The 27,897-nt window shown below is 44.4% G+C and overlaps 1 protein-coding gene across 1 annotated transcript in view; it reads right to left on the bottom strand.

Annotated features, from left to right (window-relative positions):
• The window catches only part of ADAMTS7 (ADAM metallopeptidase with thrombospondin type 1 motif 7), a 168,891-nt gene that overhangs the window by 122,464 nt on the left and 18,530 nt on the right, over positions 1-27,897 (bottom strand). The window contains 2 exon segments of the mRNA XM_020975991.2: positions 8,638-8,840; positions 13,127-13,307. Coding sequence (XP_020831650.2) covers positions 8,638-8,840; positions 13,127-13,307 — 384 coding nt within the window.

Below are 27,897 nucleotides of genomic sequence, written 5' to 3' on the forward strand. Positions count from 1 at the left end.
GAGACAAACAGGGGTTAAGTGATTTGCCCAGGGTCACCCAGCTAGTAAATGTCTGAAGTCAGATTAGAGCTCACAAAGATGAGTCTTCCTGATTCCTGGCACCCCTCTCTATCCACTCTGCCACTTAAGAGCCCCATTTTACAGATGGGGAAACTGATGACTTTTCCGTGTTCATTCAGGTAGTAATTGACAGAGGCAATTTTGAATCCAAAGTCAGGGTGTAGACATGGGTAGGGGTGAGTAATGGGAAAGGAAGGGCCCATGCTGAAGATTGGTGCAGATTATGCTATTTTCCAAGCAGCCACTTGGGTCAGCTAAAATCCCTAAGTATTTTCCCTATGAACTGCAACCAAGTCTGGTCTCTCCTATATCATATTTATGCAATCTTTTTTTTTTTTTAAAAAGGCACGATTTGACATTTACCCCTGCGAAATTTCATCTTGCTAATTTTGGTTCATCCGTTCAGCCTGTCAAGATCTCAGTGACTCCAGATCCTATCACTTCATGAATCAGGTCCTCTCCCAGCGCTGTGAATTCAGCTCAAGTGAACCTTGGAAAGGTCTCTGATATATTCTGGGAGAGAGTAAACTAGCCTCCTTTGTTATGGTTTTTTGAGTTCATGTGTCTTTACATTAGAGGGAACTGTTCCCAGAATATTTCTTGTCTACAAAATGTGGGGGAGTGGAAAGTGCCTGGACTTGGGAGTTTGGCCTCAGTTTGTTCATCTGTAGTTATAATCGATATTGATAAAGCTAACACAGTGCTTTCTGTACACTATCTCACTTGAGCCTGGAAACAATCCTGCGAGGTAGACATTGAAGATATTATGGTCCCCTCACCTTTTTTTACAGATGAGGAAACTGAGGCTCAGATTATTTGCTCATGGTCACACAGTCAGGTGATATGATCTGATCTGACAAAAGTACTGGAGAGAGCCAGCCCTGGGGCTGGAAGGAAGTCAGGGGGTAGAATTCCATGGCTTCCAAAGTCTATTCCAGCTCTTGAGACTGTGATCTCTCTTTGGACCTTAGTTTCTCCCTCTGTAAATGAGGCGGTTGGAGTGGATTTCTTTCAAGGTCTCTTCTATATTGACAATCCGTTCTCCACATAGGTGACCAAATTATCTTCCTAATGCATACATCTAAACATTCTATCTTACCTTGTGGCTCCCTATTACCAGCAGGATAAAATTGAACCACTTCAGCCCCCTCCCTATATAATCTGGTTCCCAGCCTCCTTACTAGACTTATTTCACATCATTTTCTTTCACATGCTCTACATTTCAGCCCAGCTGAACTACTTTTCCCCAATCTCCTCCTCTGTACATTCAAATGCAGGCTACCTGCTCCACTTCCCCAAGGCTGAATGCACTCTCTCCTCATCTCCATGGGTCCAGATCCTTCTCTTCCCCAAGGGCCAGCCTAGCTGCCAACACTCAGAATCATGGGATTGTAGGGTCCACTGGGAAGCACCCCCTCCTGATCTGCCTCATCCACCTTCAATTTTCTTGGAGAACTTGATGCGAGTGTCTTCTCTGTCCCCACATATGCTACCACGTCTATTACTCATCTGGACATGCCATATCCCTGCTCCCTCTATAGAAGGAAAACTCATTTTGGGCACAGACTTGCAGTAGCTTCTTTCAAGATTTGGCTCAAACATCACATTCTGCTGGAGGCCCTTCCTGGTGCCCTTTGCATCCAGGGCCTTAGCCTCTGAGATGACTTGCTGTCTACCTGGTAGAAATCTTGTATGTAACTGGTCATTTACAGGTCATCTCTCCCATTAGAATGTAGCCTCTTTGAAGGCAGGGACTGATTTTTTGCCTTTCTTTGTATCCCCATTGCTTAACACAGTTCCTGGTACATAGTAGGTCCTTAATAAACGATCATTAAAAGAGAACGTTGTACACGATAACAGCCACGTTGTATTATGACTAATATTGATAAACTCAACCCTTCCCAGCAATTCAATGATCTAAGACGTCTCCAAAGACCTTGTAATGGAAAATGCTATCCACAATGAAAAAAAGAACTATAGAATTTGAATGCAGATCGAAGCATAATATTTGCTATTTTTTTTCTTCTGCTGTGTTTTACTTCCTCTTTCTGGTGGTTCCTCCTATTGGTTCTAATTCCTACTTACAACATCACTAATATGAAAATAGTTTAATAGGAATGTATATGTATAGTTTATATCAGATTACATGACGTCTAGGAGAGGGAGGGGGAGAAAAATTTAAAACTCAAAAGCTTATGGAAGTGATTGTTGATAATTCAAAATAAATTAATAAAAAAAGAAAGCAAAAAAGAAAGCTCATTAATTCATTGATGGATAATGATTGCAAAAAGAACTGGAATTGTGATTTTCCTAGTATTAGGAACTGGGAAAGTGAAGAAACTCTTGGGAGAAACTACGGGTTGGTATGTTCTCCTCAAATTTTAGTCTTGAAGAACGGTCTCGAACGGTCTAGAACAGAGCATCAAAAATATGACCCATGGGCTACAATCAGCCCACAATACTCCTGAATCAGATTAAAACGTAGTTCCTATTTTATTTTAATGTATTAAGGGATTAATAAAAAAAGAAATACATAAGCAGATGTAGTTTTCTAAATAATTATGTGGCCTGTAGGGATTCTTATGTATGGTCCAATGGCCCCTGTTTGTATTGGAATTTGACACCTCTGGCCTACAGCATTGAGGTTAAATGATGTATCTAGGGTCACTTAGCCCCTACATGTGATGGGCAGGGCATGAATTCAGGTCTTTCTGGTTTGAGGCCATTTGTCATCTACTACATCATGTGCTTAATAGCTACTTATTAAATTAAGTGACATTACTTGAAATTGTCTGGATCAAGAGGTACCCAACACCTCCTATTTTGTGGGAAACCAAACTCCCAAGACAGAGAAGAGGTTCTCTGGGAAGCCAGAACAGTCAAGTGGGGTCAGATGACAAGAAGTCGTCAGGAGGGTCTGCTCCATTCTCTGCCCCCTGTGCAGGGGCTGGGGCTTGCAGATTGTGTGGAGATCCCCAAAGCAAATTTGCTGGTGACATTTAAAAATGTGAAGACAGGCCTAGGGAGTCTAAATGCCAATTTGATTCCAATTTGTTTTTCCATTGCATCAAAGGGGAGATTAAGCAGAAAAGCAAGTCCATTGGACTCACACACAATAGCCTTATAACGAGTGGCTGATTTGGTTAGGGCTGATTAAGCCATGGTGGTGTCTACAGAGGCATCCTTGAGAGGAGCTGGTAGGGCTGATCCCAGCCCAGAGGCTCATGCTTTAGTTCCCTCCTCTACAGCTAGCAGTTAAAGCAGCAATCCTCCAAACAAGAGAATCAGCTACAGCCAGGGAGCTCAGTGGTTAGCCTAGAAACCCCCCTCCCCCTCCCCGGCCAAGAACTTCATCTGTAGCCAGGGAGTTCAGTGGTTAGAGTCCCACATCTCGCAGTCACATGTCATACTGTAGGTTCCAAGACAGAAAATGTCAACTGCCTAAAGGACCATTGGAGCATCACCACCAATGAGTCCCCCTCCTTGCCCCCCCCCCGTTTAGACTTTACCCCGGGCCATTTCCGTGCTACTGGCAAACATCTTTTTCCCTATGTGACAACCCAAGGGTGGCCATCTGCAAGAGGGCGTCATTCTCCTTGGCCACAGAGAGTAAAACTAACACTAATGGGAACAGGCAGTAGACAAGCAGATTTGGGATTTGGAGAAGGACAAGCTTCCTAACCACGAGGGCTGCCCTGAAGCCGACTGGGTGGCTTTACAATGCTCTCCCTCACTGAAGGCGCAGTAACACACTGGATAGGTGCTGACGTCGCTTCTAACATTCTCTGAGTCTGTGGGAAAGAGTGAAGTGCAGACTCACGGAACGTTAGAGCTGGAAGAGGCCTTAAAGGTCAGAAGATGCACTTCAGCCAGGGCCAGAGCAAGCTGAACTGTTTAAATTGGCGGTGTAAACATTTACACCTCAGAAATCAGCAAATGTGGCAAATCAGGGCTTGATTTATTTTTTGGCTGATTCTCTGTACATGTAGTGTTCATACTGCAGATTAAAGTGAAAAGCGTGTCACGGTATACTCTTTTTTTTGAGAGCTGGTTGTTAAACATTCTATGAGCACACCAGGATTTCAGACCAGACCAGGAAAAGCAATGGCTATTTCTCTGAATTATCATTAGATTTGGAGTTTGAGGACCTGGCGCACAAATGTGCTCTGCTACTGACTGACTACGATCTTGGACTTATTTTCTTTCTTTGTTTTTGGTAAGGCAGCTGAGGTTAAATGACTTGCCCAGGGTCACACAGCTAATAAGTGTCAAGTGTCTGAGGTCACATTTGAACTTGGGTCCTCCTGACTCCAAGGCTGGAGCTCAATCCACTGTGCCAGCTAGCTGCCCTGACTTATTCTCTCTAAATCTCAGTTTCCCTACCTATAAAATAAGGAGTTGGACTAAACCATCTCTCTAAGGTCTTTCCAGCCACTAATCTATATGAGCATTATGACCTTCATGAGGTTTTACTGAACTGTGTGATCTATGGAGTCACTCACTTAACATTTATTGAGCACCTACTATATACAGAGCTCTGTAGGTCCGAGGGCTGTTACTGTCAGGCTAATGAATCTGGGCTTTATCTGTGGGAGAATAAGGGGCTGTTTTTGAACAGGCAGATGGAATCAGATTAATTGATATAAGATGGATTGGAAACATGGGGGAGGGATGAGGGAGGAAACCAGACTGTAATTGGATATTCTCATGGCATAGGAGACAGTGTACTGTAATGGAAAGAGCACAGCACTTGAAGTCAGGGAAGCTGGGTTCAAAACCTGCTTTTGCTACTACCTAGCTATATGATCTTGGGCAAGTCACTCGACTAACTCAACTTCCTTCTCTGTAAAATGGGAAGGCTGGCCTGAGTGATACCTAAAAGCTCTCAACTTTGTGATCCTTTGATGGGTGGAGAGGGAGGATAAGTCAGGTGAGCAACCCCCTCTATTTAAAATGTAAATAAACAGAGCTCTTGGGCTTTGGAGGGAGCTAGAAGGGCCTTTGAAGATTCGGGCTGAGTTTTGTTTCCCTGGATATGACGTGAAATCTTGGGGGATAGGGACTGTCTTCCCCTCAGCCTCAGCACTTACAAATCCTTCATTTTATAGATAAGGAACACCAGGCCCAGGGAGGTTAAGCAAATCATCCTAGGTCACACAGCCTGTTAAGACTGAAGCCCAGGCCTTTCGCCCTGGAAGGCGGGTCTCTTTCCGCAGCCCCCTGCCACGGAGTTGGCCCTGGATAGAAGTGGGCACGTCTGGAAGTGTCTCCACTGTGCCTGTTGCCAAAAGGATGAGGGGGAAGGGATTGTTTTACTCTCCTACAAGGTGGCACCAGGGCCCACGGTCGGCAGTGGGAAGGGGAAGTCAGGCGGCAGTCAGCTAGAGAAACAAGCCAGGTAATTACCCAGCTTGAGTCCAAGCCCAGCGGCGGCGGCTGCCAGTTAATCATGGGCAGTTATATGGAAAAACAGACTGTGGGGTGGAAAGAAAGGCTGGGAGAGGAGAAGTGTGTAGGTTTGGCTCTCGACCATATCTGAGGCCACTTCATCCAAATGGTTTATGTGGGGCCGGAGGAGAGGCAGGGCCAAGAGTCGTTTTGCAGATGAAAAAGCCGAGACCCAAAGCATGGGAGGGTTGACTTGGCCACAGTGAGTTAGTCAGTGAGCCAGGAAAGAATCCAGGACTCCCGGCCTCCCAGTTCAGGCCCCAAAGACTGGTCTTTAGCATCCCAGATACATTTTGTAGTAGACCTGTAGTAGGGCCTGCCTCTGGGGAGGCAGCTCTTGGGAGGAAATTCCTTCTAGCAACTAGCAACTTAGTCTAAAGAAAGTGAGATGTGATAGAGAGAACCACTGGACCTGCAGTCAGAAAGAACTGGATTCAAATCCCACCTATGACTCATTATGTTTATGATGGTAAGCAAGTCCCTCAGTCTCCCTGGGACTCAGTTTCCACATTTGTAAAATGAGGGGGTTGACAATACTAACTTATATCCCCAAATAGGTCAAAAGGAAAGGATCCCAGAGGTAGAAAAATACTGCTAGCAGCTTCTTGACCTGGGAGACCTAGGAGTGGGACAAAGCCAATCCCAAGCATGGGAGGGACCAATAGGGGAGAGGAAGGCAACGTCAGGAGAGAGGATGGAGAGCAGGGTGGCTTGTCTGAGACTTAGGACGTAACTCAACCAATCAGCAAGCGTTTATTAAATGCTTTCTGTGTACTAGGCACTAGAAAGAGAAGTAACGTGAACCAAAATGGACAGATTGGGATGAAGACAGTACAAGGGAATGAATGCTGGAGGTGGGGTCAAATCCCACCTATGACTCATTATGTTTATGATGCTAAGCAAGTCCCTCAATCTCCCTGGGACTCAGTTTCCACATTTGTAAAATAAGGGGGTTGACAATACTAACTTATATCCCCAAATAGGTCAAAAGGAAAGGATCCCAGAGGTAGAAAAATACTTCTAGCAGCTTCTTGAAGGGGATGTCCATCCATTGGCTGAACAAATGATGGGAGATGAATGTCATGGAATATTATTGTGTTGTAAGAAACAGTGAAAGGGATGGATTCAGAGGAACCTGGTACGACTTGAAGGAAATGATGTAGAGTCAAGTGAGCAGAACCAGGAGAAAAACAGAGACATCAACATTGTAAAGACTTAAGAACTTTGCCCAGTTCAATGATCAATGATTCCGGAGATCTGATGACAAACTGTGTCACCCCCTCCTGACGGAGAAGTGGTGACTCAAGAGGCAGAAGGAGGCAAGCACTTCAGGGCATGGCCAAAGGGGAAATTCATCTTACTTCACTATCTATGTTTGTTATAAGGATGTTTTTCTTTCCCAACTGCAGGGTGGGGGAAGTGGAAAGAAGAGAAAATACATGCTTGTTAGTTTCAATTAAATTAAAAAGAGGATATTGGACTTCATGGTCTCTGAGGCTCTCTCCACACCTACATCTCTGATCCTGATTATGATTTAGAATCCTTATAAAGTTGCCTGGCTTTCTTAGAGGTTTAGGTGACTTGCCCAAGGTCACAGGACCAGTATTTGGCAGAGGATAGACTTCAACCCCAGTCTGTCTGCCTCTATGGCCAGCTCTCTATCCACAGGCCTTGCTTCTACAGCCCAAATACATCTGGGACCTTTTCCCATCCTTAGCTACCATCTTTCCTCGTCCTAAGTCATACCACATACAAACCCAGGGTCTCTGTCTTCTGCCATTTTTTTCAGGCTTCCTCTATCAAGCTTGTCCTCATATCCATCATTCATACTGAGCATGGTCTCAATCGTGGTCTAGGTCAGTGGCGTCAAACTCAAATAGAAACAAGATATTCATAAGGATCCCTATGGGTCATAGAGTGAGTTAGAAAACCACATACTAACAACATCTGTGTTCTATTGTATTTTCATTCATTTTGTTAAATATTTTCCAATTACATTTTAATCTGGTTCTGGCCACACTTTGGGGTGTTGCAGGCCATGTGTTTGACAATCCTGGTTTAGACCATGTCATTAACTTATTGTATGACCCTAGGCAAGTCACCTCATTGATCAAGGACTCGGTTTCCTTGAGCTCCAAAATGCTATCACTCCTTCATCTTGTCTCCTCTTGGGCTCCTTGTGGGTGGGAACTATGTCTTATACGTACTCTATGAATCTCTTGTAGCACCTATGACAAAGCTTTGCAGAGTGGGTGCTTAATAAATGCTCACTGAATGAGGGAAAAAATAAGAATCAGAGTCTACCAAAAGTTAATCTTTCATGATTTCCCACTGCCTACCAGGTAAATTCTAAACTATTGATTGTGGTCTTCAAAACCCTTAGCAATCTACCTCCTAGAACAATTTTACAACTGAAGAAAATGAAACTCATAGACATTAAATGATTTGCCCCTGTTGATAGATTTGACCCCACCTCCAGCATTCTTTCCCTTGTACTGTCTTCGTCCCAATCTGTCCATTTTGGTTCATGTTACTTCTCTTTCTAGCGCCTAGTACACAGAAAGCATTTAATAAATGCTTGCTGATTGGTTGAGTTACGTCCTAATTCTCAGCCAAGCCAGCCTGCTCTCCATCCTCCCTCCTCATGTTGCCTTCCTCTCCCCTATTGGTCCCTCCCATGCTTGGGATTGGCTTTGTCCCACTCCTAGATCTCCCAGGTCAAGTCCTTTCCTTCTTTCAGGACCTAACTCAGGTTCTTTCTCTTCTGTGAGATCTTCCCTGCCCCTCCACAGGGGAAGGTGACGTCTACTGCCCACCATTATTTTCTTGTAGTTCTTCCCCCAGGCTGCTCCTTTGTCCTTCTCTTCCTCTCCTTCTGTCAGAATCATCTGTATACAAGTCTTTACCCACCAGAGCTACCTCCTCAAGAGCCAAGTCTACGTCCTCTGCGCTTTGTACCTCAACAGCAACCAAGAGTCTTGTCAACAAACAGTGCTAAATAAGTTTCTTTTTTTAAAATTAAATGAATGCAACACAAAGAGTCACTGACGGAATGGTCCAGACAGTCCCAAAGCTGGAGAGTTGGCACCCTCCAGCTAGGAAGCCAGACACAGAGCCCAAAGCCCTTACCATGTTCATAACTGTCAACACGTAGTTCTCCACATGGTCCCAGCCATGGTACTCCACCATCTTGGTATCTGCCACCACCAGGGTCTCCACCCACTTCTCCTTGCTGATGGAGCGCTGCTGTAGCCGCCTTCTCCGCTGCTGCTGTTGCTTCTGCTCCCACCTTTCCCTTCTCTTCTCTGACTTCCCCTGGTTCTCAGGAGATTCTGGGGGGGGGGGGAAGACAGAGACAGAGAGAGATACCGAGAGAAAAAGAGAGAGAAAGACAGAGACACAGAGACAGAAAGAGAGACAGAGAGACAAAGAGAGACAGAGAGAAAGAGAGAGAGACAGAGAGAGATACAGAGAGAAAGAGAGAGAGACAGAGACAGAGAGACAAGAAAGACAGAGAGATACAGAGAGAAAGAAAAAGAGACAGAGAGAGAGACAGACAGACAGAGAGGGAGAGAGACAGAGAGAGATACAGCAAGACAGAGACAGAGAGACAGAGAGAGAGATACAGAGAGAAAGAAAAAGAGACAGAGAGACAGAAAGACAGAGAGACAGAGAGAGACACACAGAGAAAAAGAGAGAGAGAGAGAGAGAGAGAGAGAGAGAGAGAGAGAGAGAAAGACAGAGAGAGAGAGAGAGAGAGAGAGAGAGAGAGAGAGAGAGACAGAGAGAGAGAGAGAGAGGGAGAGAGGTCTGGTATTTCTTTTGGGAAGGAGGGAATGGAGCCTTTCATGGGAAGTCATTGCTCCTAAAAACCTGTTGGGGAATCTTCTGGTGATGAACTCCTGCACTCTTGGCTAGACCAGTTCTTGGCCAGCAGACAGTCCCTGGACCCACACCCACCAAAAAAACCTTTCCAGTTTGATAGAACTTTCTAGAACTCATGCTCCATTGGCACACGGATCACCTCCATGTTTTAAAATGTCCTCTCTTCCGGTCTTTTGTTTTAGTAACATCTCATTCTAACATGGCTCCTCAGAGAAAGGTGAATATGAAAAAGATCTATGAGGTGTGGGGAACTCTCAGTGTGGACCTTCTCTCCCTCAGCTGTCTAGGACTTAGCTAGACAGATAACCTTATATAACTTTGTAGAGAAGTACTAGGGAGTTGTTTGAATCATTTAGAAGTTAAATGACATGCCCAGAGTCACATGACTAGGAAATACATTTGGTGTTTGGTCATTTTTAGTTGTGTCTGACCCTTCACGACCCCACTTGGGGTTTTCTTGGCAAAGATACTGCAGGGGTTCGCCACTGCCTTCTCCAGCTCATTTTACAGGTGAGGAAATTAAGGCAAACAGGGTTAAGTGACTTGCCCAGGGTCACACAGTTAGTATGTGTCTGAGGGCAGATTTGAACCCATGAAGTTGAGTCGTCCTGACTCCAGGCCTGGCACTCTATCCACTGCATTCAATTTCCTCATCTGCAAAATGGGAATAATAATAGATCTCACAAGCACAAATGAGAAAATTTACATACAGCACTTAGCAAACTTCAGAGCACTACATAAATGTCAAGATGATTTAAGGCCTTGGGCACTTATTTACTGTGTAAGTACAGGCAAGTCCCTTAACCTCTCTGGGCCTCATCTTCCACATTCATAAAATGGGCATAATAACATATTTGAAGAAGCTCCTGGCAGGGTTATTGTGAAGATCAAATCAGATAATGCAGATAAAGTGCTTAACATGAACTGATATTATTTGAAACACATTCAGCCAGAATGTAAGAGCAAGCATGGTTTTAGATAGTAAGAAAAGTGACAGCTATAGTTGGGGGGCCTCAGCTGAGTGCCAGCTCTGTCCTTTCCTAGCTGTCTAACTATGGGCTAGGCAGCAGCCTCCGTAAGCCTCAGTTTCTTTCTCTGTGAAATGGAGATAAGAACATTTCTCTTTCCTCTCTCTCAAGGCTATTGTGAGTCTCCAAGGACCCAGTGGCTCTAAGGCATCTCAGCAACGGTGAGGTGATAATCCTGTATTAACTGTTGCTACTTCAAAGTCGGAATGCCTGTAATTTCTCCACAACCCAGCCGAGCCCATGGAGCAATTCCCGATAACAACATGACAGCCTTAAGTGGCCAAAGGATTATGAAGAGTTCTCCGAATGTGAGAAGACCAGACCTTTCTGGATAAAGGCCCCAGGCAAGGCTACTCCGGAAGGAAGTTGAGCGTGCACTCTGAGACCCATGAGGGCAAACTGAGCTTTCTAAGGTGGGGGAAGGAGTCTCCAGACAAACTCCCATTTCATTTTTCCTACAACAATCCTGGAAAGGAAGTATCACAAGCATTGTCATCCCCATTTTATAGATAAGGAAACTGAGGCTCAAAGACAGCAGCAGCAGGTGTCATCGATGTAATGTTTTAAACTCTAAAAAGTAAGTTCTATGAATTATCTCACTGAAGCCTGACAGCAATCCTGGGAGGTAAGCGTGATACCTCATTATACCCATTTTATAGATGAGGAAACTGAGGCTTAGAGGAGTTGTGCAAGGTTGCAAAGCTAGAAAAGGTCAGAGGTGCGATTTGAACCTGATTCTTCCTGACTCCAAGTCCAGCACAAAGAAGAGAAAAGAGCAAGTATACACATAGCGCCTACTACGTGCCAGGCATTGTGCTAAGCACATTACAAATATTATCTCCTTTGATCCTCTCAGTCTTGGGAGGTGGGTACTATTCTCCCCATTTTATAGTTGGAGAAACTGAGGCAGACAGAGGTTAAGTGACTGGCCCAGGGTTACAGAGCTAGTAAGTGTCTGAGGCCAGATTTGAACTCGGGTCTTCCTGACTATAGGCCTAGTGCTCTATGCCCTTTGCCACCGCTGAGCTGGTTCAAGTGCCTTGTCCAAGACCACAGAGCAGAAAAGCCCAGACTCACACCCAGATCTTCCAGTTCCCCATGAGTGTTTTTTTTTTTCCATGAGCTGCAGGGCTGCCTGCAGAGAATGCTGACAGAGAAGTATCAGGAGAGTTTCTGATACCTGCCCTCAGCCCAATCCCTCCTGCTCTCCTGTCTCCCCGGCAACCACTCTCCCAGCTGGGCCTGGCCCAGTGCCCTCTGCCTCGCCTCCTCCTTCCAGGAGACTCTCTGCAGCACAAGGGTCCCCCACCCGCTCTTACTAAGCTGTGATGACCTTAGGGGAGTTCTTGTCCAAATCCAAATCGCCCAGTTGAGGATTCGGTGCCACAGGCCAGGTGGCTTACTAAGGAAACCAGCTCCACAGCACCCTGGAGCCAGACACAACAATGGATGACCTGGTCCAATTGCTCCACTTCAGACACAGCAAAACTGAGGCCCCTACAAGGGTTTGCCCAAGATCCCCCAACTCACTGGGGCAGGACCCAGGAGGAGAAGTTGGGCCTCCTGACTCCCAGTCTGGCGCCCTTTCTTATAACACTAGAAATAGTGTGAGTTAGACTTGGAGTCAAAGGTCTTAGACCGTCAGCCCGGCTCTGCCACTGATGTTGTGAAACTTCTCTAGGCCTCGGTTTCCTCACCTATAAATGAAGGTGTTGGTCTAGGTGACTCAGTGGTCCCTTCCATCTCTGAATCTATGATTGGGGTGACGAGGCGGTACAGTGGATAGAGCTTAGAACTTGGAGTCAGGTGGACCTGAATTCAAATCCTGCCTCAGACTCTAGTGGCATGACCCTGGGTAAATCACTTAACCTTTCTGTGCCTCAGTTTCCTTATCTAAGATGGGGTTAATAATAGCACCTACCACCCAGGATTGTAGTGAAGATCTTTGCAAATATTAAAGTAGAATATAAAAGCTAGCTATTGATATTATAATTATCATTATTATCCTGTGATACTCTTGACAGCTGCATTACCCAGAATCACAGAAATGGAGACCCACAGAATTGGAAAGAACCTTAACTGCAGCCCTCTTGAGGACCAGAGATGGGATGCCAGTGTCTCGAGGGCACGCCAAGGGCTGGTGATCTCAGGACACCCCGGCCCAGGGCTCTTTCGCCCACACAGCACCGTCTTTCAGTGCTACTCCTCGGCCTAGCAAAGCTCTACCAACAGCCTGTAACAACCCTTGAGCACCTCGGGGCCTTGACTATCACTGCCACTCCCAAGTCTAAGACAGGCAGGCTGGGAGAAAGAGCATCTAGAGGCGGGAGAGAGGTGAAATGTGCGGAGCTCCTGAGCCGGGCATGACTGAATGAGGCGGCTGGCTCACACGCAGATGGGAAACTTGGCATCCATCTGGAAGCCATCAATTCCTTAATAAGGAAGGCAGCTTCTCTGTGGTCTCTCAGTCTTCCCCTTTGGCCAAACCAAATACAAGAGACAGCAGTCAGTGCCAGGAAGAAAAAGAGGGAAAGTCACTTCCATCGGTCAGTCAGGCAATTAACATTTATTAAGTGCCTACAATGTGCCAGGCTGTGGCAAGGGCGGAGAACACAAAGAAAGGTAAAAGGTAAAAGACAGTCTCTGCCCTTGGGAAGTCTCTATTTCCAGTGTCCTTCACGCTGCACTAAAGAAAAAAAAAGTACCTTTGATGCCACATGTGCCCAGGACCCTGGGGAGGGGGGTTCCCGCATGTGCCCAGGCTTCCTGGTGTTCTGGTATCTGTCGCTTGTAAACCACATGAGGCTGCGCCACCCCAGCGCTGGGCTTGATCCCCTCCAGTGGTTCAATGAAATAGTCTTCATTGGAGAGCTGGAACACACCTTTCTGGGACAGGGGCAGAACAGAGGAGGGGGACAAGAAAACATCATTGCTATGTGTCAATCACAACGCCCAACGGGAATAATCAGCTGACGGAGTGGAGCGCAGCTCCCCATCACCTATAAAATCCAGACCAAGACTTTCTTCCTAGCATTCAGGGCCTTCTCCAATGTGTTTAATCAACTCCTCCCACCTCACCTCCCATTTCCCCAGGTACCCTCAGCTCCACTCAAGCTTATCTCTTCCTTGTGCCCATCTTCATTCTTGCCTCCCTGCTGCTCCTCAGGCTGTTCTGGGGTCCCTGAACCTTCTCCCTGACTTTCCCCTTTGTCAAGTCCCAACACAAATTCCACCTCCTCCAGGAAGCCTTACCTGACTAATCCCTCCCTTCTCTAAGCATCTATAGGAAATTCACAATCTTTCCCAGGCTCTTGATTATCTTATATGTTGGCTTACATCTTGATATTCTTATATCATGGCTTCTGTACACCAAGTCTTATTTCCTCAGCTAGACTGTAAGCTCTCTGAGGGCAGGGACTCTGTGTTAAAGTTCTCCTAAACCTGTGACAGCCTGCATCACTTTGGATAGCAAGGCTAGCCCTGTAGAGAGAACCTGAAGAAGAACATTATAATAACTAGCATTTAGAGTTTGCAAAGCATTTACCAGTATCATCTCCTTTCATCCTCACAGCAATCCAAGATGTATGTCTATTATAACCCCCATTTTGCAGATAAGGAAACTGAGGCTGAGAATGTTTGAGTGACTTTCCCAGCATCACGAAGCTAAGGAAGTCCTTGAAGATGGCTTTGAACTCAGGTATTTTTGACATCGTCTAGCTCTCTATCAATACCTCTGCTGGCACAAGTGACACCAAAGTGCCTTTGAACCAGCTCTTTAAGGAAGTATACGGAGCACTTGCAAATGCCCTCCTGTCACCCCTTTCTGTAGGGTGGTCAGGCATCTCTTCTTTGAAGGACACGTGTGTATAACAGCAGGAGAGGCAATCAGCTGCTCTGGTTTCTCAACGATGCCTCTCCATGAAAAAGTTCTGCACAGCTGTGCCTTTTGGCCTTTGCCAATCCCTGCCTGGGGACAGTGACCCCCTATCAGTGCTCAGAAGGACAGATGGCAATGGGTGCCTGAGATCAGGTGCGCTCACGGCGTGGGTGGCAGGGGAATATAAGTGATGAAGGACCTTCCCACTACCCTATGCCTACTGAGGCCCCAGGGCTCTCACTAATGCCTGGCCAACATGGAGAGAGCAGTGGATTATCTCTGCAGATTATCTCCACTGAATCCTGTCCATACCTTCTTTGTTTATAGTTGTTTGCAGGCTGTCTCCTTCATTAGAGTGGGAGTGACCTAAGAGCAGAACCTAATTTTTGCCTTTTTTTGTTTTCCCATTGCTTACATATAGTAGGTGCTTAATAAGTGCTTATTGACTATTAGAAGGCCTAAGGAAGAATGTGTTCTGCATGGCCCCAAAAAGCAGACCAAAGAGAAATAGGTAGCGTTGACTTCAGGAAAGGTTTCCTCTAACAACTAGAGCTCTCCATGGGTGAAACAAAGGAGGATAGGGTTGTGGGACAGAGTAGGGCCTTCCCTCATGGGACGCTTTCAAGGAAAGGCTGATGAACACTTACTTCAGACTCGCTGAAGATGATTTCTGTTTCAGGTATGGATGGCCTACCTGACCTCCAGGGTCCCAACCAACTCCAAGAGTCTGAGAGTCTGTGAATGATCTGGGAATCTGTGAGGCCTCACTCCAAGCTTGCTGCTGACTCAGTTTCCATGTCTGAAACTGGGCTAGTGAATTTTGGTCAACCAAGATATGTTTGCTAATCCTAAGAAGAATCTGTTCCTCTACTAAACTACCCTGACCAAAAAAATCCCTTAGTTGTTAACTCAACAATAAACATGCATGCTTATTTGCATCTCATTTGCATGCTGTCAAATGTCAACATACACGGACATCCCACCTATTCTGTCCAGATAAAAACCCTCTCCCTTATCAACTTCTCCCTTCTTTCTTCCCCGTGCCAAGCAGCAGTTGAATGTGTATAACTGCTCTGGAGAAATGCCAGTTGGGCTCTGCCCACATGGTCCTCTTGCCACGGGACACAGACCCTTCTTAGAGTTTTTCAAATGGATTCTGAGTGGGTAGGAGTTCTAGAGTCAGAGGGCAGGTGTAGACTCTTTGTTACTTTAGTTTCCCTCTCTTCCCCCAACCTAGGCCCTGTGAGTCGTCAATGGAATTGCTGACCCTGAAATCTGGTTTGTAGCTGTGAAGGCCAAATGCTCTGGGCAAACTCCACTCAGTGAACCCCCCCCCCATCCTATGCTTGGTTCTTTCCACTTTGGAGCTTGGCATTTCCCTGCCTCTGTTCTTATCTCTAGCTGGAGTAGGAAGAACAACACTGGACCAGACACAGACCAGCCTTGTCCCTGGACTCTCTTCTTTGATTCTGATGAATCATTTCAAAGGCAGTGCTCCCCACTCTACGGTGCCTTCATATGCCACCAGGAACAGACAGGGAACAATTGTGCTCCCTTTGTCCCAAAGGGTTCCTATGACCTGGAGGGTAGGAGGCAACCCCAGCCTCATCTGTAAGAGATCATCCAATATAGAAACCCTCTCTATAGCATCAATTAATCAATAAGCATTCATTAAGTGTTAATGACATGCCAGTCACTGTGTGTATCACTGCTAGGTGGTCCTCCAGCCTTTCCTCGATCACCTCCAGAGGACAGGAGTCTGTATTCTGTGTTCCAAGATCTCCCAGTTCTGACATCCTGAGTTCTATGCTCTAAGCTGTCCTTAGACCTACTGAGTTTCTAAGTTCGATGTCCATGGTTTCCTCCATTTCTGACATTTTCCATTCCATGTTCTAAGGGCTTTCCATCTCTAAATGTTCAGCTTATACAGATCTATACTTTGATCTCACGGCCAGAAGAGTAGGGAATGATGTAGAAGGTGTTGTTATGGATGCAACTGACACTGATCTTGTGAAATATTCATTATTACCCAGTTCTTTAGTAGGGTCCAGGCCTAATTCTTCAGGCAGTTTACAGCACAGCCCAATGAGCAAGACTTTTCCTACGGATACATGCTGCAAAGAGAAATGCAGAAACACAAGGAAAGCTCCCCAGAACTACATTGCTCAGCCACACAGGGGTTCTCACATGGCTCTCCTGCTCCCCTAAGCTTTCAAAAAACCAACAGTTCAACCAACAGAGAACGATGGGCTGCTGGCCTGACACCAGACAAGACCAGCCCCTCTCTGTTCTTAGCTGCTGCCTGCAGGCAGGCAGCCTTTGAGCAGAAGAGAGGCTGGTGCCCTCTTTGAGTCTTCTAACAATAGATGCTGCCTTCCTGCCCTACAGACAAGCTCAACTGCCTTGCTTTCTTGATGTGGTCAATATCCAATAGGAATGAGACCTGTCAGTTACCCTCACCCTGGTTTAGCCCAACAGCTGAGATGATTTATTGGGATATGGTATGCTACAGTGTCTTGGAGCTCACAAGGCAATGTGACCAAAATGTTTCACGAAGAGACATTTCTGATTGCTTTTGGACATGGAAAAAAGCCAACTCATTTATTCATGTTTGCATTCATGAGGAGAATGTCTGAGCCATCTTTTCATATAGCTTTAACTTCTTTATCAAAAATTAGGTATTTATTAAGAGCTTACTATGGGTCAGGCATTGTGCAAGGAACCAGGGATACAAAGATTAAATAGTCCCTTCCCAAGAAACTTACACTTTTTTTGTCTTCTGGTTTTCTTTAGCCTAAGAATGTCAATTCAGAGATTCACTGGATTGGGGAACAGAAATGGTACTTTTAGAGCATCAAATGGCTAAGTTAATGTTTGCAGGGGGTCTAAGAACTCTGTGATTCTTAAGATCTTCTTCTTCCTGTGCCACCACTCAATAACCATCTCCATGGAAGAAGTCCACACTGAACTAAAGACTGTTTTGTATTTTTATCTAATCCACAATTTTCTATGACCCAAAAATTCATTGTCCAGGGGCTGTCCTCCTGGATACTGACAAGAATGGCACAAGTCAAGAAGGCCCAGAGGGCAACAATGGAAAAAGAGCCCCCCCAAAGGAAACCATGAATCCACCAAGAACCAGGAGCAAATGGTCTTGGACCGGATGAACTTATCCTAAGTTGAACTCCAATCATCATCAGGCTCTCAAGTGCCAGATGATGGAAAGCCAGGGGCCTAAAGACTGATGGTGCATCCCAGGTACCGTCTGAAACCTCTAGACCGTGTCCTCCAGCTTAGCTGTGTGCTCTTTCCCCATCATTAGCTTTGCTGCCAGCCAAGGGGCAGGCAATCTATTGGGGTGAGGAGGGAAATTGCTAGACGCCCCTTTCCAGGATGTCAGCAAACAACTGAGTCTGAATAAGAGATGAACTCTAATGTAAGGGTCTGGAGACAGAGACAAGGTTTTCGGAAACAGGTCTGCTCAGGTGCCAATGGCAGTAAAATGGTTTTTCCCATGGTTTCACTTCTAAAAGTTTAAAAAGCAGATAATCATCTGCAATCATACCACTCCCCTCAAAGACCTACCCTAAGATCCTGGCTTATTGGAGGTGGCACATTCTGGTGGAAAGAACCTTGGATTTGGAGTTAGAGGGCATAGATTTGAATCCGAGCCCTGGCTGCGACCTTAGATAAGTCCTCTCAACAATCCATCTTATTTCCCTCATCTGTACAATGGAGACAATAAAGGCTTTTTAAATTTAATTTTGTATAGATGGGAGGGTAGGGAAAAAGATCAGTCAATATTGATGTTTCCTCAATCATTTTTTTTCAATATTTATAAAGTTGGAGATTTTTTTCCCACAACTTCCTCCCTTTGGATAACTTGTAAACTGCTCCCACCATTGTATTACCTCCAGCACAGACTACCTTTATATATTCTTGGTCCAATGCAGCTGCTTTTCCTGTCTTTGTTCTCTTTAGTGACATTTCTACCTCTTCTATAAGCACACAGTACTTTGAGGTTAGGGTCTGGGTGCACTGCTCCCACTAACCTTCATGGAGAAGCAGTTTTTTGAAATGATGTTCCCAAATTTTTCCCATTCTCTCTCTCTCTCTCTCTCTCTCTCTCTCTCTCTCTCTCTCTCTCTCTCTCTCTCTCTCTCTCTCTCTCCCTCTCTCTCTCTCTCTCTCTCTCTCTCTCTCTCTCTCTCTCTCTCTCTCTCTCTCTCTCTCTCTCTCTCTCTCTCTCTCTCTCTCTCTCTCTCTCTCTCTCTCTCTCGTAGTCCTCCTTCCATTTTCATCATTAATGTCCTTGGGATGACTTTGCTTAGCTTCATAGCTTGCTAAGTTTTCTTTAAACTGGTTTTACCCTCCACTGCTTTATGAGACAATCCTGTTAGATGGCTGGCAGCACAACAGAGAGAATGCTGGACCTAGAGTCAGGAAAACTTGAGCTCAAATCCTGCTTCAAATACTTACTAGCTGTGGACTGTGGGCAACTCACTTAACCTCTGTCTGCCTTAGTTGCCCCATCTGGAAAATGGGTATAATAATAGCACCTACTTTTCAGGATGGTTGAGAGAATCAGATGATGTAGCATTTAAGTGCTTTGCAAAACTTAAAGTACTATCTATCATTAATTGTTCATCATCTTTCGTTGTAAGATTTTATTGTAGCTGTGTGTGTTTATGGTTGTGTATAGGCTGAATTGCTACCAGAAAACTTCAGATCTCTTTTAGTGGTTTCAAGCTTCCTGTGAAAGTAAAGGTCCATCATGTCCATGCGAACATTTTACCAGTGTTACAATGCCCCAGTGAGGCAGAACACCGCTGCCTCTGAAGATCTAAAGATGAGTAGCACACAAAATGCAACGGAGAGACAGTGAGTGTGAACTGGCTGCAATACATAACCAATAAGGCACTCCAAAGGAGAAAAAACTCAGTAAGCTATTGTATGATAGGAAAGGACGATGGCCTAGTTACATGGAAAGAATGAGAGAGGACAGGAGGTCAGCCTGAGAGCTTCATGGGAATCCTATGATAGAAGAAGAGATTGAGAAAAGCCTCCAGGATGTCAGATGAATCCCCTGTGAGGAACTTCTGGTGGAACATAAGCAAGAATCACACAAAATGGGTAGCCATGAACAGGCTGTGATCTGGACTGCTGGAGAGAACTCCAAAGCAGTGAGATCATAGATCCATTTGGGTATCTGAAAGTTGGACTTAATAGGAATGTTATGTGTACCCTAGCCATCACAGGGCCATTAAGAGCCAAACATTTTGTAAACCTCCCTGGGCCTCAGTTTCATCTGTAAAACAAAAGGATTAGATCATATGATTTGTAAAATACTTTTTCTGACCCTTAAAATCCTGAGATCTTAAATAGGTTCTTAGGAAACTATAAAATGCTAAAGAAATATGAGTCATAATATTTGTTATAAATCAACATGAGAGGCAACCCAGTGGAGCAGACAAAGACGGCTTTGGAGATGTGTTATGCAGTTTTATCGATGGGAATCACACTACAGAAGATGCAAAACTAGTTCTTTTGCTCCTGTACTCCAAAGACCACTGGGCCTTTCCTTTTAACTTATAGCTCAAACCTCCTATATGTATTGGCTCTCCCCACTAGACTGTGAGCTCTCTGAAAGCAGGCACTGTCTTATTCTTCTACTTACATCTTCAGTGTTTGGCTCAGTAGTTAATAGGACACTTCATAAACGGCCTTTTTTGTTTATCCTTTTATCAATATCAATCTGTAGAGAGAAGCCCAGACTTCTCTCATTGGCCCAGTTCTGGTCAACGTTATCAACAACCCAGATAGTGGCATAAATGGCACCCTTATCAAATTTCTGGGTGGCCTAAAGCTGGGAGGGATAAATAATGTGCTGGATGACAATCGACATCCAAAAAGATTTCCACTGCCTGGAATAATGTGCCAAGTCTAACAAGACGAAATTTAACAGAGGCAAATAGAAAGTCTCGAACTCAAAAAATCCACTTCAAAAGCATCTGAAAGGAGAAACTAGACAAGAGTTTGTGTTGTGTAAAGAAAACCTGGGGTGTTTTGGTGAACTGAAAATTCAACATGAGTCAGATGTGACTCAGCGCCCAAAGAAGAGAGTGACAACTTAGCTTGTGCTAACTGAGGTACAGTGTACAAAACAAAAAACAGATGGATGTCCCATTATCCTCTGCCCTGATTAAAGCTCTCCTGGAGTGCTGGATCTCAGAAGGATATTGACAAGATGGAGTATATCCTAATAGTCATGACTAGAATGGTGAGGTGACTAAAGACCACACTATACAAGGATCAGGGGAAGGAACCTGCCTAGAGAAAAAACTTATGGGAGGGGTGTGTGTGTGTGTGTGTGTGTGTGTGTGTGTGTGTGTTGTGTGTGTGTAATAACTGTCTTCAAGTATCTCAAAGATAGCTAAGTGAAAGGGAGTTAAAATACATTTTTGTTGGTTCCACAGAGAGGAACTGAGATCAATGGGTGAAGCTACCAAGAGGCAGGTTTAATCTCATTATCAAGAAATACATCCTAAAAATTAAAGTTGTACAAATGGAGAATGAGTTGCCTTCCTCTCACAGAAGGCTGCCGAGGAGGTGGAGATCTTGCCAGTGGGTTTCCTGCTCGGTCTGGTTTCAACTAAATGCCCACTGAGATCCCTTCCAATTCTGATTGGAGTAAGGATTTGAGGAAGGGTTGGAATGGGATTGAGACTCAGAGTTGTGGAAGAGTCAGGGTTCTTGCTATGCAAGCTAAGGAGTCTGTAGTTACTGATAGCCAGGAGACCTAGAGTCCAGGTAGTCAGGTAAGGTCTGAAAAGGTAGGCAGGCATCTATTGTAGAGAAAAAGAAAGCAGTCAGGAAAAAAAAAAAGAGATCAGGAATCCAGGTAGGCAGATGAGGTTTAGAGAATGTTGGCAGCTCCCACAGGTCGGGACTCCAGGAAGATGGTGACGTCTAAAGAGAGCGGGTAACTCTCGGGACATCAAGAATCTAGGTAGGGAAGCATATGAGGATTGGAAAGGACAGGCAACCATCTGAAGTCAGGTATCCAAGCAGGCAGGTGAAGTCTGGAGGGGATGGTCTGCCTTCAGAGGTCAAGAACTAGGTAAGGAAGCATATGATGTTTGGAGGGGGACAGGCAGCTCTCAGGAGTCAGGAATCCAGGCAGGAAGGCATGATAGGCTTAGAGAGAATGGGCAGCAATCTAAGGTCGGGAATCTAGGCAGAGGACCATTTAAGTCAGCTCTAGTCAGAATATGGGGATAAGAAACTTGCTACTGAAATGACTGTTATCAAAACTTGGAACTGTCAAACCAGGAAATGGTGGTAGGCACAGAACTGTACAGCCAAACCAAGGAATAGCAGCCTGTGTCTGAGGAATGAGACACCCGTGTTCTCAGGAATACTGCCTGGGGAAAGAAAGAAGGAAGAGGTGCTGTAGGAAGCTTTGTCAGTCTGGAGCAAAGGCAAGAGAGAGGATTGTAGCTCACCAGATCCTTCCCTTCCCTTTCCCCTCTGGACCTGCTGATATGGACACCCTCGGTTCTCCGTCGCCCTTGGAATCTGTCTTCTGCAGAGATCCCAGCTCCCAGTGGCTCCTCCCCTCTGTCTTTCTCATCTCCCCTCTTGCCTCTGGTTGGCTGGCTTATCTCCTTACACTTCCTCCATTCTCCATATGCCCTAAGTGAGGCTTTGTTGTTGCTTTTAAACAGTCTTTCCTTGACTTCATAGGGTCACATATGCAGAATGGGAAGGGCCCTGAAATGCCATCTAGTTCAACCCCCTTCTTTTACAGATGAGAAAACTGAGGCCATCAGAGGTTAAATGACTTGTCCAAAGTCACATGTAATAAGTAGAAGAGCCAAGATTCAAACCCAGATCCTCAGACACCCAGTCTAGCACTTGTTTCCATTGTACCACCCTATCCATGAAGGCTTTGGCATGGGATCTTTGCACGTGCAAATGTTGTGCTCTCCCGAATTTTTCCCTTTGCTATTTTAAGCAAGAGGCACATTGGTTAGTAGTGGGGCAAGCAAGAGAGAAGGCTTCCCAGAATTCCCACAGAATTGGCCAAATATTTTCCCAAAGTCACTTCTAGGATCCACTCGAGTTGTCTTCCTGTTGCCTTTCTCCCAGGCTCCACTGGAAACTTACCTCGGGAAGTCTCCACCCCCTGGTCCCACGTCCTAAGGAATCATCCCAACCCACAGAATAATTCTTTGGTGGGAAGGGTGGACAGAAATAGATCAAAGGCCTGCACAGCCCCAGAAGCACCTTCAGGAAAAATCAGAGAATCCTGAGGAAGCCCAAGAACTTGGAAGCACTCCCTAGGCAGAAGGACAGGAAAGGGCAGGCTCCCGAGACAGCCTTGGGGAGTGGACTGTCAATTCTCAGAATGGGACAATTGATGCTACACACCTTTGGCGTCATACTCTGCCAGAGAGGCATAGTGACTTTAAAACACCACAAACTAACATTATCTATGTTATGTTATATTTTTATTTATTTCAGTAAACATTTCCCAATTATTTTTCAATCTAATTCCCTACTCTAGTGAGTTTGATACCTCTGCGGTACACCATCATGGAATCCCAGAACAGCAAAGTTGTAAAGACCCTCGGAGGTCATTATGTGGCAGCAGGAAGAGTCCTGATTTTGAGTTTGAGGACTTGGGTTCAAATCCAGGCTCTGTCACACTCATATGACCTTGGCCAAGTCCTTTCTTGGCTTCCTTGTGTATAAAAATGATAGAGGTGGACTAGATGACCTAAGGTACCTTTCAGCTCTAAATGTATGAGCTCGAGATCCTAGGAACTGTTTGTGTCTTCCCATTACCTGTAGAAGAATGTCCAGAACCTGTCATTCAAGGCTTTTCCACTTTGAACCCAACCTACCTATCCAACTTGACCCCTATCACTTACATTTACCCTCTGTTCCTCCCATCCCCCACTTTCCATGCAAATTCTTAATTCTTTGCTTAGAATGTTCTCCTCCTATTCAAAACCTACCTCCTTTTGAAGGTTCAGCTTAAGTTCCACCTCCTCTTCAGAGCCCTCTCTGACTACTTCTTCTTGAAGTTACTTCCTCCTTTGCCTTTTCAGAACTCCTACAGCCCCCTTAATGCTTGGTATACCACCTACTCATGTACGATGTTACAAACTTAATTATTCAACAACAACCAGTTACTAAGTGTCTATTATGTGGTAGAATCTGTGGGGAATATAAAGTAAAAAACAAAATAGCTCCTGTCCCCAAGGGGCTTCCATTCCTTAGGGAATAGGGGGAATAGGAGAGGTGGGGTGGGGGCACATCATGGACTACAAAGCATACAAAAATAAGGTAAAATAAACTGAGGAAAGAGAAGGCACTAAGGACTAAGGGTGATCACTACCTATGGGCTTCCGTGTGTGTGTGTGTGTGTGTGTGTGTGTGTGTGTGTGTGTTTTGTTTCTTTCACTAAATCATGAGCTTGCAGAAGGTAGGAACCAAGATTCCCATTTCTTTAGTCTCTCACACAGTACAAGAACATGGACCCATAGATTCTTTGTTGAATTAATTAGTTAATTAATTAATTGAAGCAGGTAGCCACAAGTCATCCTTTCCTCCAACACCACTGAATGGGACACTCCTCTGGCTGGATGCTCTCTCAGATTTACTAGCTTCACTGTGGTTCTGAGCACACTCCTGGTTCATACCTGCTGGCCTCCTTGTTCCCTCCTACTGGGCTTTCCCTTTTGTTAACATCATGCTCACCTATTTACATGAAAGGCAATTTGGCACTAGACTTGTAATCAGGAAGATATGGGTTCAAATCCTGCCTTTGAGTTTAGAATGAAAATGTGGCCAAGACCAAGGAATCTCAGTGGCTTGAGAGCTGGAAAGGTCCCTGGAGATCATCTAGTCCAACCATCACATTTGACAAAGGAAGAAACTAAAGTCCAGGGGAGGTAAGTAAGTACACAGACTTAAAGAGGAGATCTAGGCGTAACTCAGCCAATATGTCAGAGTACCATGAAGAAACACAGCAGGGCCATCCCCCAAAGATCTAGAAAATGCACCCAGTCCCAATTGGGAAATCCAAGAGAAAAATCACAATGAGTAGTTTTTCCAGCCCAGATTGCCAAAGGGAGATGGATCAAAAGGTCTGCAGATGCAGGGGATGGGGTCTAAGCAGGAGCATTCCACACCTTCCAGCTCAGGGACTGAAGAAGAGCCTACCGACAGCAGGACAAGAAAAGGACCCAGATCTGGCATAGAGGGGATTGACACTGTGCAAAGAACATGTGCAGGTGCCAATCGGCACTGCTGTTACTCACTACAGAGTGCTTGATCCCAGATTCAGTGTAGACGGAGAGGGGAACTGATGCCTAGACGAAGGTGGTCCAAAGCAAGGAGTTGTCACAAACCTGGACTGGGTAATGATCAAGAAGCAAGTACAGAATCAAGCAGCAGCTGTGTCTGACCCAAGGAACAGAGCAGCATCTCAGGTCAGTGGAATACGCAGGGCAGGAAGCCCAGACCAAAGGGGAACCTGCAGTTCTGTCGTTCTGATCATGCAGAGTTTTCCAGCCGGATGACAGTAGCAGAGTCCAATAACAGTCTACTGTAGCTCCAATTACAGACAAGCCCATAGTTGGGTTGCTCAAACCCAAACCCAAGTCAAGAAGTTGCAGAGATCAGACCAAAAGGTTAGCACTGAGACTGAACCTGGATTAAATTGCTTAGGATTTTCCAAAAGCCTGCAGGTCCCCAACTCAGCTGACCCTGAGATTGTGGAGTAACACAATGCTCTGTACCCTAAGAAAAGAGTAGCGGGGCCAAAGAGGACACAAAACAGAACCACAGAAGCACAGCCAGCCATTCCCTCCAGAAGTATACAGAGCCCACCCCTAACACAAAGTCTTAAATCAGGAAGCAAGAAAAAGAATCCTGTCTTAAAGAGCTATTATTCAAGACCAAAACTCAGAAGAGAATAACTCTGAAACATCTATAAAGTCTCAAAGAAAAACACAGTTTGAGAACAAGTTAGGATAGTGTTACCTAAAGGGATGAAATAAAAGGTCTTTTTTTCCAAGAGCTAAAAAATGATTATATAAATGACATGAGAGTACTAGAAGGAACACTTGGGAAAGAAATTAGAGTTATGGAAGAAAGAACTGGAAAGAGAATTAGCAGCTTGGCATAAGAGGTACAAAATCTGCCCAAGCAGCAGATTTCTTGAAATTAGAATGGATCTAATGAAAATTAATGACTCCATAGCACAAAAAATATTAAAAAAACAAAGTCAAAAGCCCAGAAAAAAAGAAAATATAAATATTTTGTAGCAAAAAATAACTAACTTAGAAAGCAGATTGAAAAGACAGCATTTAAGAATAATTGCACTTCCTTAAAGTCATGACCAAAAAAAAAAAAAAGAGAGAGAGCCTAGATATCATATTTCAAGAAATCCCAAAAGGAAATTGCCCAGATTTCTTAGAACCAGAGGACAAAGTAAAAGTAGAATAAATCCCACAGGTCGCCTCTTGAGAGAAACCCTCAAATAAAAACTCCAGGAATATTATAGTCAAAATCCAGAGTTCCCAGGCCAAAGTGAAAATACTTCAAACAGTCAGAAAGAAACAATTCAAATATTATTGTACCAAAGTCAAAATCACACAAGATTTAACAGCTTCTGTCTTAAGGGTACAGCAAGCTTGGAATCTGGAAGGCAAAGAAGCTAGGATTACAACCAAGAATAATTTACCCAGCAAAAACAGCGTAATCTTTTAGGGGAAAAATGGATATTAAGTGAAAGAGAAGGCTTTAAAGCATGCTCAGAAGACAGAGCTGAATAGAAAATTTGGCATTGAAATAAAAGTTTCAAGAGAAGCATAAAAAGGTAAATATGAAAGAATAGCCAAAGGGACTTAAAAATTAAACTGTTTACATTCTTATATGGGAAGATGACACATGTAACTTCTAAGAGCTTTATCATTATTAGGGCAGTTAGAAGGAGTCTACATAGACAGAGGCCATGAGTATGAGTCCAGTACGTTAGAATGATGTCCAAAAAAAAAAATGAAGGGAGAAGAAAGAGGAGTACACTGAAAGCAGGGGGAAGGGAGAGGTAAAATAGGGAAATTTTCTCACATAAAAGAGGTATATAATGAAGAGCTTTTACAGTGGAAGGAAAAATACGGGGTATGGGATGGGCAATGCTTAAACCTCACTCTCATCGGAATTGCTTCAAAGAAGTAAGAATATACATACACAGTTATGTAGAGAAATCTATCTTACTCAGTAGAGAAATAGGAGGGAAAGGGTATAAGAGACATGGTGATTGGTAGGGGTAAGGATGATAAAAGCGAAGGAGGATTAAGGGAGGCCATGGCTAGAAGCAAAATAGACTTTTGAGGAGGGACAGGATAAAAAGAGAGAGAGGAAGAAAGAAAAGAAAATAGGATGGAGGAATATAAACAGTTAGTAATCATAATCATGCATGTGAACAGGATGAGCTCACCCATAAAACCAAAGCAGATAGCAGAATGGATTAGAAACTAGAATCTAACAATATGCTGTTAACAAGAGACACATTCAAGACAGAAAGACACACACAGTTAAAATAACAAGTTGGAGCAGAATCTATTAAGCTTCAGTGGAAGTAAAAAAGTCAGGGATAGCAGTCATGATCGCAGACAAAGCAAAGACCAAAATAGACCTAATTAAAAGAGATAATCAGGGAAACCACATTTTGCTAAAAGACTATGAAATAATATCGAAAAATTTTACAGAAAGTTTCTCTGATAAAGGCCTCATTTCTCAAATATATACTGAGCATAAAACTAACTGAAATTTATAAAAATAAAAGCCATTTCCCAATTGAAAAATGGTCAAAGAATATAAACAGGCAGTTTTCAGAAGAAATCAAAACTATGTCTGGTCATATGAAAAAATGCTCTAAATCACTATTGATCAGAGGAAATGCAAATGAAAACAACTCTGAGGTACCACTCCATACCTATCAGAAATGACAAATGCTGGAGGGGATGAAGGAAAAAACAGGTCCACTAATGAACTGCTCATGGAGTACTGAACTGGTCCAAACCATTCTGGAGAACAATTTGGAACTATGCTCAAAGAGCAATAAAACTGTGCATACCCTTTGAACCAGCAACACCACTACTAGGTCTATATCCCAAAGAGATCAAAGAAAAAGAAAAAGGACCTACATGTAAAAAATATTTATAGCAGGTCTTTTTGTGGTGGCAAAGAATTGGAAATTGAGGGGGAACCCATCAATTGGGGAATGGCTGAACAAGTTTTGGCATATAATTGTGATGGAATACTGTTGTGCTGTAAGCAATGATGAGGGGGCAGTTTCAGAATAACATGGCAAGACCTATATGAACTGGCGCAAAGTGAAGTGAGAAGAACCTAGACTGATATACACAGTAACAGTAATGTTGTAATGATGATCAACTGTGAATGACTTGGCTACTCTGATCAATGCAATGATTGAAGACAATTCCAAATGACTCATGATGAGAAAATGCCATCAACCTTCAGAGAGAAAACTGATAAACTCTGGGTGCAAACTGAAATATA

The sequence above is a fragment of the Phascolarctos cinereus genome, unplaced genomic scaffold, assembly GCF_003287225.1.
Source record: "Phascolarctos cinereus isolate Bilbo 61053 unplaced genomic scaffold, phaCin_HiC Scaffold_3;HRSCAF=262, whole genome shotgun sequence".
In the NCBI taxonomy this organism is placed as follows: domain Eukaryota; kingdom Metazoa; phylum Chordata; class Mammalia; order Diprotodontia; family Phascolarctidae; genus Phascolarctos; species Phascolarctos cinereus.